A 15,363-nucleotide genomic window follows, 5' to 3' on the forward strand; every position below is an offset into this window, starting at 1 on the left:
ACCTTAAGCTTAAACCAATTGATGCTGACTCGATTTCTTAGATAGTCTACGGCTTATTGAGCGATTCTCGGGTCCTTGTAGATGGTAGAACCAGGGCCTAGTATCAGAAACATACTTAAGTCAATAGTCTGACTCAACTATAGTGAGTTTTCTCTCTAATTTAGATTCATTATATACCTGCTTTATGTTCCCCCCAAAAAACAAGTTGCATCAATCGGTAAAATATCACTGCACAGAAATAATTCCCGTATTATGCTACTCGCTAGTTTTCCAATTCCGTATTACCATACTAGCCGGACTACTTTTAATGACTTCACTTTGAATGCATAAAATCATAAAAGCATTCTTGGTTAATTATGAACGCTTAAACACATTTTTTAACTTAAATGATTCAAATATGTATATAATTAAAGGAATATAAAGCAAGTCAATTATTACAAGTGTTTGTATCAGTCTCGTGGCTTGCGCTATTTCGTATCACACTCGAGGCTCCGCCTCTCGTGAGATACATCATCACACAAGCCACTCGACTGATATGGAACAATTGACTAGCGTAATATTCCGTATCAATTTGATAATTCTGCTCAAATTGGTGTTCACAGAAGTTTGTATTTTAGTTTTGGGTTCGACTTAACCCTAAGTTTGAAGAGGAATATAGGCATTTTGTTAGAGCTGAGATGTGAGATTGTTCTTGAGCTGACCAATATACTGATACTCAGCTGTATTATCTTGTCTCGTCATACATTCCTTAATGAATCCATAACATAATTGTAAAATTGTTATTTTGATGTACTGTTCTGCTCGTTTACCTGCAGATTTCATCTGTGATCGTGCCATCGACCCGATCGTTTACGGACAGTACTATGTGGGACCGGAAGCACGTGGCGTCATGCTGGGACTCCCTGGTTTGTCCGGCTGGTTGGAGAGGTGAGACACCGGATATTCCGTATATAGAACATGCGAGAACAATTGCGATTACTTCACAGTGAATGATTTAGTTTACTAGTGAAATATAATTATCAAATACTGTATGCATAATCCAAAACTAAATAAGTCTAATTCATGGGCAAACAAGCAATAAACGACTGTAAAAAATGTGACAGTTAAAAATATGGTTAAACAATTGTGATTTAAGACGTCGGTCATATTCAATCGATTTCCATAATTGTATTGCCTTTTAAAAACGTTTATTATATCGATTTAAAAATAAGAAAAAATTACATTTGATCAGCTTGAAAACGAGCACTGTTTGTTTTCTTGTTTCACAATAAGTCCCAGTCTTTTTTCTATGTTTCTATGTATGACCTTGACCGCAAGGTCAGGGTCGAGCGCGTGTTAAATGAATTGAAAAAGTTCCAGACCAGTCGAACAGGGTTCTAATTTGCGTTTTAATTATGTCAAAATTTTTATCTTTATACATTTTGTTTATTACAAATGGCAGCCTGTAAGTTCTTTTTCATATTTACATTTAATCCATATGTTCAGACATTGTATTTACGTTGGATTTGTGATTAATCAAAATGACATTGAATGGCTAGTAAGTACCTCATACGTGAACTGTGTATATACATGTACTTCGCGAGATTGGTATTAAGAGAAATAACTCACGAATACATATTTTTTTTTCAATATTAAGAGCTGTCTTCTTTTGGCCATTAAGGGCATTTTAACATCAGATAAACTATGTAAGGTTTGAACATTAAATACTGGTCATGTACGTAATTCCGGCCTGTACGTAAAAAATCGGCCACCTGTGTAAAATCATTTTCATGATCTTCACGCACTTATTTTGTTTTTCGGCGTAAGCTGCATAAGCCAGCTTTTCACCTTAGCCTGACCTTTGTAAGTGTCCAATAAAATTCCAATAAAATTTCCCGCGGCTAGGTACGAATGAATACACTTCATTTATTCCATTGGCTGATTTGATTATACCACCAGAACATTGGAAACATATCCGCGTCTTTGTAACACTGTTTTACTGTATGAAACAATTTTATCTCGAATGAAAAGGCTTAATAGATAGAACAGTTTTACACTCAATTCTCGACATCAATACAGTTTGTGCGTACACCTTTTATTTTCAGAGTATTACCAGCGCAAGAGCGTTTATACTTAAAAGGCTATGTTCTCATATTTAGTACTTACTTCCTTATTCCTGTCAACATGTTAACATGTAAAAGTATAAAGAGCAATGGAAGCGAGGCCTCACTTTAAAGCATTGCATTTCAACCCGCGAGGTATATCGGGTCAATTCGCGGACATTCAGAGTTTATATACAGGTCATCACCGGAGTTGGCGGCCAGTAAAATAATCGTTATATAATAAAGACGCTATCCGTGAACTAGGTGACCTGGAATTTTCTTTAGACCAGAAATATGTTAAATGAAGATATTCAGCAATATAATTATGGTATGTAAATAATAGATTCTTAATGTGTTTTCAACAATACAATGATAAATATTATTGTTGATAAATTTAACAATAATTATTCGTCCATATTGCCTAATGTACTAAAGTGATATTATGAGCATGTAACAGTTTATAGGTGTCTATCGCAACCGTTGATTATTTTTGATGTTTCTACTTCATATACACTTATATTAATTAATGCAGCATCATCATACTAAAACAATATACCAGAAAGAGAAAAATAATGCATTTGAATATCAACCGTACTTTCGTTTGACAACTGATCATGCGTTTACGAGTTGAACCTAAATTTAGTTTTAGTGCAGATTTGTTCATACGACACAAAGACACGAAATTGTTTTACGGATCTTTTCAGCTTACAGGACTGGGTGGGTCACGTAAGAATATCGAATATAAAATATATTTTTATAAACAACTGGTAGCAAGGTGAGTTGCAGATAATTAATCAGTAACCACATTTTAACTAACTATTTTGACCTGTTAATTCTTTTCAGCTCAATTCAACAGTGCAAAATGCCCATAATATTACTTTAAGCATTAGCACGATGATAATTGATACTGTTGATAATCGAATCAAATAGCAATGCCCGACAAACCACTAAAACAGGTTTGTTCGAAGAACGCGCCTATAAATACGGATACTTCTCGTGTGGCCGGTTGACTCATATGTTTAAATTTTACTTCCATTCTTCTTTTGGTTTTCTGTTTTGTATCTATAGGATTATGACCAGCAATATGTTATAATGTAAAATAAGCCGCGAAAACTCCCCGCAACATCCCGTACTGCGTGTGATGCAGCTAAGAACTGCACAGAAAAAGACATTCGCTATCCTTGATCTCATTCATTAAACTATTTACGCCGTATATCTTTTTTAAAGATATTTCTTGTTTCTTGTTATTTATGTTACAGATCGTATTTATTATTAAATATAAAACTATATTGTGTTGTGTTGTTTTATTGCTGTACCAATTTCTAAATATCGTTAACTTTAAATGTAAATCACGACTTGTCTATGAGTTTATAACGGTAGTTATTTTAATACTTATTGTACTCGTTGATTAGTTGGCTACTAGTATTCGATTTATTCGTTAAGGTCGTTTTGCTCTAGGTTAGATAAGTTCAGCTCATCTAATCCATACAGTTGCACGTTTATAATTTGTCTAATACTCAGATCACTCATCCCTTTTCCCGTGCACTGATATGTTTAATGTCGATCTCGTGAATCGTATGATTGCTAAAGTCATTCGATTCTTTACATTCAAAGAGTATACATCTCTTTGTATATTAATGATATTTATAACCATTAATAAATATATTACAGGTAACTATGTTTTAGTATTTTAACAATGTTTCGTTGTTAAATTGTATTTTGTATTGTGTGTATTGTTAGTATTGTTTGTATTTTAAGGATCACCGTCGGATCATGCATTACTTGTATTTGTGTATTGCTATATTTATATAGATTCGATTCTTTACATTCAAAGAGTATACATCTCTTTGTATATTAATGATATTTATTACCATTAATAAATATATTACAGCCAAACGAGTTTATCCTCCACGATAGAACCTCACGGAAACCCACCGGCAACATTTAGAAAAAACAACATGAAAACCATCCCTACTCTCAATATGTTGCAAATGTAAGAACCATATCATTGTAAACTTTTGTGTTAAAATGTCACAGATATAGCAGGAAATATTTGGCTCGTGGGGAAAGTGATGTCAACATTAGTTGCAACAATTATATTCATATAAGAAACAAGTATATTTGACAAAATTATTTAAATTTTATCTAATAAACTTTAAAGTTTTACCAATTAATTGTACAAAAAATTATATTCAAAACATACAAATCAGAACCTAAATATAAATTTTTGATATATGAATTACCTCCCTTGATAAGAATATTACTAGATTACATGTTTAAAAATTATATATAAGCGTTTACTAATAATCAACACTGAAGTAAACTTTTTAAACAAAATGTGTTTAGTTTTTTAGCTGTGTTTGAAAAAATTGATTAAACCCATTAAAAACAAGTATTTTTTTTAAGAATTAGCAGCTTCCCATTGTTTATATTTATTAAAATAGGTAGGGGGAGTAACTGGTATAAAAATTTCACATTTATTTTAAATTTCAAGTCAAAAATTTTAATAGTATAAACATTGATTAATACTCTGAAATTGAGGACATTTGTCTAAAGATATTGCTTTGTAATTTTATCTGCAGATCAAACTAAAAAGTGGCCGATTTTTTAGGTACATTTAACCTACGAAAATGGATAGTTTACATGTCATCATCTTCTGTTCATTAAGTAACATTCACCGATCGAATTCTATTCAAATTTTCATGCCAGGTGAGTTTTGAACCCAGGATTATATATGTGAAGTTTAGTTTCAACCAGTTGCCTAACACTAAATTTTTTTTTTAAATAGTCTCAAAAGTGGCCGGAATTACGTACATGACCAGTATATGTTCATTTATTGACAAATAAACATGTTTCAATTAAATTTGGATTCGTGTTTTAAGTGTTGTTGGATTAGCACCACCCGATACAACTCGAGTTAGTCTGTTCAACAGGCCTTAGGTTAACGGAGTTAGCCTGTAAGGACAGGCAATGGTATTACCATCATACCATTTGGTATGGGGTTAGCCTCTTGTACAGTGCGTGGTGGTATAGAAACTATTTTATGTAGGTATGCAAGAGGTTAACTAGTTAGATTACCGAAACAACCAGTTAAACGGTTACATTTTTGGAGAAAAACTTTATATGCTCATTTTTTTCATGCAATAATTAATTAATTCATACGATAAACGTTTTGAGTGTGGCATACTGCCAACATACGCTTGCGCCAAGTTTAGTAGTTCCAACATGTCGCACCAACGACGGTACTAAATAACGTGTCAACAAACAAAGAAAGCAATAAATTAGTACCTTAGTGGTTACAAACAAGGGGCCTGTTTTGATAATTGGCATTATTGTTTTGTTTAAACTCGCGAAAATTTAAGTAGCGAACTAAAGGGATTGGGGACTATTAGCGAAGACGTAATTGACACATTTATCTTGAAATATCAGTTGAGACAGTGGACGGCTTCTTTTGATGTTTTCTTAACCAATATCCAACACTGATTGCTCACGAAAATAAAGTGTTTACAATTAGTAACAATCGATCAAGATGTTTGACGTCACAAGATTTTGAGGCAAACGCGTACACAAATTGCAACATCCACACGCTCTCTGAATCCGGGGAAAATGGCTGCCTTGGTAAAGTTGGTAAGAACTTTTTTTGTAGATTTTTCTTATTTAGTTGATTGCAATGGATACATCATTACATTTGATTATAATTTAATATTGCTAAATAAATATTGATAAAGTAACATGATATGAACAATATACCGCTTTGGAAATAAGTCGCAATACTTTCAAGGGCTTTACTGACAATACAGTGACGTCAGTGTCCGTCTAAGATATATCACACTGTTTTAATAAACTTATAGTTATCAGTCTAAATTTGTAAATTCATAAATGCAATAGTGCTCGAGTTCCATCTGAAGAACAGAACGTCAACATCTAAATGTATCTCAAATTTATAACTCATGAAGTCAATTTAATCTGTGACATTTCAGGGGCTTAGCGCCAGTAAGGAATAACTGCCAGATAGTCAATGATGAACTGGTTTATTTAACTCTCAAGTGGATACAACAATTTGGTGAAATACGCAGTTTTAATGGCCAACTTCCAACAAAGGGGAGTAACTCATGGGAATATACCATGATAACATAACAGTGGTGTAAGGGAGAGAACTCGTACTAATTATGTACTGGCGGAACCTCTTTTCCTTCAAATGAACACAACTCATACTTCATATAATAACACATACAAAATCAGTACAGGATTAGAAAATTAAACCCAATAGATTAAAAATGTCTAATGATAGAAACACAATATTTAACTTCTACAACTATTAAGTACATAACATGTATCTTGCATATTTAGAATTTGCATCATAAAACCAAGGATAAGAAATCATTGAACAAGTCAGTCATATATACTAAGAGAACCAAACACTATTGAACATGACAAACAAACTTGCACCACTCTAATCATTCTAATACATAATCATCAAGATATTTTGGAGGCTGTCGTGAGCGTTGAGGTCTTTGCGCTGGCTCAGTGTAACCGGGCGAGGTCATACTCATAGAACTTGTTTCTGGAGACACGTGTACTTGGGGGGGTTCACAAAATGATGACGTCATATCCGGCTCATACACAATAATTGGAACTGGTTCTACACTTTCTGGCGTAGTCAATGTTGCAGGAATGCTTGAAGGTGCTGGGGGACCACTATCAGTTGGTGAATGAACACATTCGTCATCAGACTCATGGTCTGGGTCGGAGTACACTAAAGGCCTTTCGCAACACATTTTATCATACGGAACACGGTAACACTCGCTTCGTTTAACTTTATAGGATGAAGCCCGTAACTGATTTCCCGAGAACTTTTTAACAAAGCACCACTCTTCATCGCACGACACAACTAGATACCTATTGCGAGCTTTCAATTTGCTTTTATCTGAGATAAGGTACACTAAATCACCGACACTTACATCACCAACACGTACCGGAACACTAGCCTTGGACTTAGATTTTTCACTGTGGGGGTGATTTTTCATACGTGAATCATGCCGCTGGAGGATCACATCACGGTCAGACACAGGGAGTTGAACATGAGTGAACTGAGAGCGTTGGGTCCACAATTCACGGGAAGACAGGCCCGTATGGCGTAGACGTGAATTCAACCTTGCGACTACAATAGCAAGGCCCATGCAAGTAACAGGGCCTCCACCTGGTTCATACCGCAACAACTCATTTTCTAGCTCTTGTATAGCCTTTTCAGCCACAGGATTCTTGTTTATGTTCTTAACACGGCCGATCTCCAACACGATGTTGAGACGTTTCAAGGCTTCGTCGCTTTGCAAAGAAGCAAAACCCGGGGCGGGATCTACACGAATAACTGCAGGGGGACCGTCTAATGGATGGAGCTCAGTACACAAACACACTAAAGCATCTCTTAAAGTGTCCCTTTTTTCGTCAGGAATAAGACAGGCTTTAGTATAAGAGGTAACACTCTCACGCACGACTAGAATAGTTTGTTGATTACGTTTCAGTACATCTGCGGCGAACGACATGCCAACAACTTCTGGAGGGTCTTCGCTTGTATGCTTTATAGCGGATTCTGGTAATGACTGTAATGAAGCACACAAGTGGCACTGCCGAGTTACAGTTTCAATAGAGCTACTCAAGTCCAACGCGTAAAAGTGACGCTTCATCACAAGTTCAAGCTGGTGCTTAGATGGATGGTCTAACTTAATGTGTAGAGCGCTGACCAATCCGTCTAAAACGGCACGAGGAACAACTATCAACTCAGATGGTGGCAATAAAGGGTCACTGCGTTTTACCACCAGTAAATTATCTCTGGCGATTGATGCGACTTGAAGGTAACGTTTAACATCTTTGATCTTTGTTAGTTTTTTAGAGGGACGAGTACCTTGTTTGAGGTGCGCGTGTGTACGTCGCAGATCTGGACACTCGGATTGAATTTGAAGCCACGAGGATCTTGTAGCAAACGGCAAACGCGATGTTCCATTCACAATACTGTCAATGCAGACGTTACGAACCACAGAGTCTTCAGTATTACAGATAAATGTACAGATTTGACAGGTTGGCACAGAACACTCGGGGGCATTCCTACTTGCAAAGTCTGACGGCACATTGGCAGAGCCAGCAAGATGTCTGACGCTTATCTGGAAACGACTCACAGTTGACAAAAATGACGTCACTCTCGGACTAGCGGAAAACTCACCGCGACATAGCTTCTCTACAGCCTGTACGCAAGGCTGACTGTCAGTAAGTACACAAGCCGACACAGTAGACTGTATTATGTAAGGGCCAAAGTGTTTAACAGCGGACGCGATGCTCAGAGCTTCGATTTCACACGGAAGCCAAGTGACTTGATGTTTCCGCAGCTTGGCACTGAAAAAGCCTGCCAAGTGCAACTTGTCATTTCTCATCACATACAGGGTTGCTCCTATACCACGCTGAGACACGGAACCATCGGTAACTATCCACAAATGATCTGTGGGTCTCGGTATGACAATCGACTTATGATTATGCAGTGCTGCCTGTGCATCTTTGAATGATTTTAAAGAGGAGTCCGTCCACCCCACCTTGTCATGCGACTGTTTACCAGCGGCTAGGTCGTCTAGTGGGCTAACATATCGTGAACAGTTTGGCAACACACGCCCGAGAACCTTGTACGCACCGATGAACGAACGCAACCCTTTCACAGTATCTGGAGGTGTACACAAAGACAACGGGGCAATACGGTGAGGACTTGCAGATAACTGGCCAGCAGACCAAATCCATCCAAGAATTGTAGTGGACTTCGGACAGATTACAGTCTTGGATGGTGCTAGACGCAACCCACATCGAGACAAGGCGTCTAAAACACGCTCCCACTTGATCAATAGATCATCGACAGAGTTAGCGCCACAATAAAGGTCATCGGCAAGTTTTGCGACAAACCCTTCTTGAACGAAATCTCCGAGTACACGGCACATCAGTTCTTCAAGAGCTGTTTCTGATCCGGGCATTCCCATAGCACAACGAGTGTATACTCTAACACCGCGAAATGGAGTTGCTACACCACAATATTTCATTGACTGCTTTGACAGTGGTATCTGATAAAACGCATTTGTTAAGTCCGACTGTATTATATACCTCCATTGTCCTATTGTGCGTAGAGTGGAATCAACATCGGGCATCAGACTAGGTTGAGGCTTGCTGTATCGTCCAACATCGGAAAACGCAGTGACTAGTCTGTATCCGCCCTGTGGTTTTTTCACTAAGAAGGACGGGTTTAGGTATTCAGCCGTCACACCTACATCTTCTGGGCGACTGAAAACTCCTTGACTCTCTAACTCATCAAATTTCTGTTGGAGTTCGACAAGCTTGTCCTTCGCGTATTGTGGCACCCGTCCTTTACGCTGGGGAGGTTGTACAGGGCCCATGTTGATAACGGCTTTAAAGTCACCAACGGCACCGTTGTACCCGGATATATCCGACGCAAACACATCGTCATACTTATCACCCAATGTCAAAAACTTCATGCGTTGTTCATCTGTCAACACTTTATCAGGGTCAGTTGAGATGCATGTTGTATTAGACATGTGTAATTTGGGAACTGATTGATGGCTAAGCTGTGTTCCTGTAATGGGTGTAAGAACCCCAACTTTCATTGTCTCTGTATTCCTTATGAAACCAACATGTTCATGCCTTAACACTCGCTGTGGTTCCTGTGTCTCGTTGGCGATTCTGATGCAACCGCCAACTGATTCGATAACCTGCGGTTTTATCCAGGAAATACCAGAGTCATGTTTGGGCTCAATCGCCACAGTGTCCTCAGGTCCAATATCAGACGGCACATTCAACTCAATGAAGGAACCTGGCCATACGACAGATGACGTAGACTGAGCTCGTAAGACAAAGGCTTGGGTGCGTCGTACGCGGTTACTTGGCGAGTCAGATTTGGAGGAGCCATAATTAACATGTTCAATGCCGCCAATCAGTATTTCATGTTTAGCAGGTCGAATTGAAATGTCATTGGTACACATAAATGGTATCCCCGCTAGAACATCGACATCTAAGTCATTCACTACTAGAGCCTCTAATTTCAGATCAGTGTCACCTCTCGAGACATAGAAATGTGTCTCCCCAATGATTTGTAATGGAGTGACACCATCAGCCTGGAGCGCGCTCTGGTTTGTTTTCATCACCGGAGCTCCAATGTACTGCACGACTGAGCTTTTTATCATGCTAACCTCAGCCCCACTGTCCAATGTCAACAATATGGGAAACTGTCTATAGAACGTTTTCAAGACTGGTGACTGTTTGGTGCTGACGCGTCGCGAACAGTGAGTTACAACTGGTTGCAAACTATGGGTTTCAGAGTCCAATGTATCATCATGACCAATATCCTCGTTTTCGTCAGAGTATGTAGTGAAGCGGATTTTTTCAGATGATTTCATGTACTTTCTATCTTCCTCTGGTAAGTATGTACACTTACTCAAAAAATGCTGGAAATTCGGTCTTTTTGCTTGCTTGCATATAGGGCAAGTTGGTCGCTTAGGTGGTAATTTCCGTTGGAAAGATGACCTGAGTACCTTCGCATCAGCAAGAGAATGAACTTCATCGAGTAGGCTAGAGATCGCCAACGATATTTCGGGTTTAAGGGATGCAAGCGTTCTAGATCTAAGATCTGTTGCGTACTTTTGTTTCACTAATGCCGGTAGACTTGGATGAATCAATCGTAACCATGTCAAGACTATCATATTCTCGACAGTAGGGGTCAGTTCCTCATCTTGATCTGGGACTTCGCCGTGGTGAGTTATCAATCCACCCCCTTTCATAAGGTTGTCGTCCACAAAGCTAGACAACCTCTGGTATAGATCCTCAGGACGTTCGTTGGGCTCTAAATGGATCTGATCTAGGTCTAAAAAATGTCCGCCTGTAGATTGGAAACCAAAATGTAATCGAATTGACTGCCATATGTTGTTAATGCTGACTGAATTTCGCACTATAGTGTTTCTTGCAATAATAGGGCAGTAATTGGCTATTTGACCCAACATAAGCTCAAGTTGGGCCACTTTTTGAGCAGCAGTACGACCTCCCTCTCCGCCATCATCTGTGAAACCGCGTAGGGGATTAGCTGCTGTTTTACGACCCCAAGTAGTTCCATCTACCAAGAATGTTGCAAAATTAGGATCTAGAGACAATGTGTATTGTAGATTTTGGCGCCATGCCTCAAAGGTAGTAATACTTTCAGTTCTTGTTAACTGCCACTGTTTAGGGGCACGGTTGGTATGGGCCATGGTGAAATGCGAAAACACAAACTGTCAGAGTTCACAATAGAGGGTTTTAAACTGTTCCAAGTTCACATTTGATGTACAGTGACTTTTACTGCTCTATCTGTTTATGATTTGCAATGTTCCTTTCCGATTAGATGTTTTGTAGATGACCGTAGGTTCGTATACAGTGCTGCCACCACGCCAGTAAGGAATAACTGCCAGATAGTCAATGATGTACTGGTTTATTTAACTCTCAAGTGGATACAACAATTTGGTGAAATACGCAGTTTTAATGGCCAACTTCCAACAAAGGGGAGTAACTCATGGGAATATACCATGATAACATAACAGTGGTGTAAGGGAGAGAACTCGTACTAATTATGTACTGGCGTAGCTGCTATAAGGCACAGCTGGCCCGGGCCTACTGTACACTTTTTTGAAACATGAACAATAAAAATGCTTCATTTTCGAAAAACGCATTTAAATGTTGACCTGAGTGGTGAGGTGTTAGAAATCTGCATTTCATATTGACATAATCCTCAGACGATGGACATATTTTCCAATTATTAACTTTTCTTCTTTCTATGTGCATAGATTCTAGCTCACTTCTTTCACGTGACTTGATGTTACAAGTTAACATAGATCTACATGTAGATCTACTTGTCTCCCTTTTAACATTAAAGTAAGTCGTAATCGGTTGTCGTTGGATTTTTAAGAAACATTCCGAATGATGTTTATGACCGCGGATATTTAAAATAAAGCACTTGCCCCCGTATCCCGATCCATTGACTGAATCCGGGTTTGGTCCCTTGATGCCGAACAAAGACAAGATTTAGTTCTCTGACATTGAGATAAAACAGTAAAATATCTAAGAAAAACAGGCCAAAGTATTATATTTTCTTATCTTATTATTTGTCTAGATATACTTTAAATCTCACCACAGGCGTCATAGGATTTAAGAATGTTCAGGGGGAGGACCCCCGGACCCCTCATTTTTATGTATCATATCCGGGCTTACAGCTAAAAAAATGCTAGCTACGCCCCTGTATTTAAGTGCTCAATATATGGGGTCGCCCAATATATGTGTTTGTTTTTAATTCAATTTGTTTTAAGCTTCTGTGAAAATGTAAATATGTTATTTTTTAGTTTGTATGTGCAGAATAAACCTTATAATCAATCTATAACAATCATTCAGTTTAATTTAAATCATACATGGTTTAGGTCTGCATTCATGTTAAAAGCCCATACAGGGGCAGTTCCAGGATTTCTAGTTAGGGTGGGCGGGATATTGAAAGATTTCCTGGGGGTCCAGGGCAAGGCCCTGCTAGGGGGTCCAGGGGGCAAAGCCCCCAGTAAGCTCCACGATTTAAGTGATTTGAAAGCTTTAACAACCACTTCTCGAGCATGTCATTCCTTATATACTATCATCAAAGTACCTTCTTATAATGCCAAAAAAGTGCATAGTTTATCTTTAAGGGGGCACCGGAAGCTTCACAATTTTAATTATTTTGAAGGCTTTGACAACAACTTCTCGAGCATGTCACGCCTTATGTACTTTTATCAAAGTACCTTCATATAATGCCAAAAAAGTGCATAGTTTATCATTTATTGGGTCAAGGGACGTGAACCCCAAGGAAGCTTCACGATTTTAATGATATTGAAGGCTTTGACAACCACTTCTCGAGCATGTCATGCCTTATATACTTAAATCAAAGTCTCTTAAAATGCGAAAAAATGCATAGTTTGTAGTTTTGGGGCTCCAGGGGGGGGGGGGGGTGCGGACGATTTTAAGTGATTTTGAAGGCTTTGACAAGTTTCAATAGGTGATTTAGGACTTGTAAAGTGTGAAACATCAAATGTATTGACTTTACTTTGGCAATTGGATCAGCCTATGGCATATGATTATGTTTGTTTTAAATAAATTGATTTATTTTATTTTAACAATAGTTGGGTATGTTTGGCAAACCCATGTATATACTGTAAATGCTTCTTATTTCACACTGAATAGGTTTATTTTGGTTGTTTTTTTCCGTCCATAAAATATGCCACATCATTTTTGACTTTTACCCCCCACCCCTCCCCTTTTGTGTCACAAACTGTCACAAGTAACATCTTTGGGCATGAGTGGATGTACAAAAGCAAGTCATATCGGTTAATTCCAAACACAGGGATTGAGACGGCAATTGTTTTCGTTCTTATAATTGGGACCTCATTATACGAGTTATATAGTTAAAGATACTTTCACAAAACGGGAATAAACTGACATTTGGAAGCATGTCAAAACTTGATATAAAATTTAGTTTTTTTAGTTTTGCAGTTTGATGATAAATTGAGTCATGGATGATATAACATGCCAATCAAGTTTATTGATAAGCTATGTTTACGAGACATTATTCAAAAGTTTCAAAAGATGAATACAGAAAATGAATGCAATCAAGCGATCCCTACTTCGATTACATCTACAATTGTTTCAATCGTCACAAACTGTCACAAGTAACGTCTCGGAACCCCCCTAAAGTATGCCACATTTTGATTTTTTAATTGACACCAAATCAAAATTTAATGTAAAACACACTTCGCTATTAAACTGTATTAAAATATCATGTTGCCACAAAATATCGCATAATTACATAGTTGAATAGTAAGTTGATGACAATAGTCACAGTAATGCATGGAAGAATTAAGTAACCCAATATAGATTGACAACAAACATTGCAAATATTTGACTTGACCATTATTTTAAGCACATCATTATATTCTTTTTATTAACATGAGTGAGGTCAAGTTTAAGATAATCTTTCAAGTGTTATTATGCTGCAGACATAAAACAATGCTTTGCAACAGCGTAATAGCATTCCTAGCGAGACAAATCATGAAAAACACATTCAAGAAATACACATTTCATGCTTTTTTGTCATAAAACTCTATTCACATGTTTCACAAAATGTTTGAAAAAAAATTAAGCCATTTAATTGTAAAAAAAACTTTAAAAAAAACACAACAGAAATGTGTGATGTCATCAATGGCCTGACCGCCCTCCCCCTGTCACAAGCTGTCACACTTTCTCATGCCTCCCCCTCTAAAGCATGACATACTATATGGATGCCCCTGTTCACAAAATAATTCAACCTGATTTGTTTTTGGTCTAAATCATTATATTACTACAGAATATTCCTTTTTCAGAGAACCAAAATAACAGAAAATCAGAAAGAGATATTATTAAAGTTCTTTGACGAAGGGATGATTTCGAAGGGAAAGGAGAAAGCTGAGTACCACAACAAGGCCGCCCAAGAAACGGGGCTAGACATTAACGTTGTCAAGGTAATAACTGTTTTGTATTCAAGGGATCTTTTTACTATTTGGTAAATTGACAAAATTCAAAACAGTTATTTCAGATTAGCAAATTTTCGTTTTAGTTATGATATTTGTGTGGAAACAGTAATACTGAAAATTTACAATGATGTACTATAGCCATTATATGCATCTTTTGAAGATTTAAAAACCTGAAAATTTTAAAGCGTTGCAACGCAAAACGATTGAATAATATGTATAGTTCTGTTGTTACCGTTTAATTTTGTGAAACTACGAGGATAATGTTATAAAAAGTATAAAATACGGCGGTCATACATAGTTGGCAGGATGGCCGAGCGGTCTGATTGATTTTTACTCCAGGACTCTGGGGGTCACTGGTTCGAGCCCTGATGCAGCAATTTTTTTCCCTTTAAAAAAAATTTCAATTCTTGATTTTTTACTGGAGCTTTTTAGATCCAAAGTTTACATTTATCAATATAAAGCATTAAATGACAATTTCAAAATATCCCAAAATCTGTGAAAAGGCCCCTTTAAAATTGACAATGCTGTTTTAGTATTATAATCTAATCTTGGGTATGAACAGATTTTTTTTCTCAGAAAGACATCATCAAGTTTTTTTTCTCTCAAACACTGCACTACTTGTTCTGCAGGACGAGTGCCTGACAGTTTTGTCTTTTCACTCGTTCTGCAAATTATGCAGTCATTCTTCC

At 37.5% G+C, this 15,363-nt stretch overlaps 1 protein-coding gene across 5 annotated transcripts in view; it reads left to right on the plus strand.

The window, feature by feature from the left end:
* The window catches only part of LOC127850740 (uncharacterized), a 244,370-nt gene that overhangs the window by 13,487 nt on the left and 215,520 nt on the right, over nucleotides 1–15,363 (plus strand). Inside the window, exon 5 of one of the 5 annotated variants that reach the window (XM_052384028.1) lies at nucleotides 1,318–1,680. The exons of 2 other annotated variants lie outside the window; for them this stretch is intronic. In XM_052384028.1, the coding sequence (XP_052239988.1) occupies nucleotides 1,318–1,380 (63 nt within the window). In that variant the 3' untranslated portion in view covers nucleotides 1,381–1,680. Of the gene's footprint in view, nucleotides 1–815; nucleotides 928–1,305; nucleotides 1,681–15,363 lie in introns of those variants that run through there. 2 more of the 5 variants (XM_052384027.1, XM_052384030.1) reach the window with 2 other exon arrangements.

Source organism: Dreissena polymorpha, chromosome 11, assembly GCF_020536995.1.
Source record: "Dreissena polymorpha isolate Duluth1 chromosome 11, UMN_Dpol_1.0, whole genome shotgun sequence".
Classification (NCBI taxonomy): Eukaryota; Metazoa; Mollusca; class Bivalvia; order Myida; family Dreissenidae; genus Dreissena; species Dreissena polymorpha.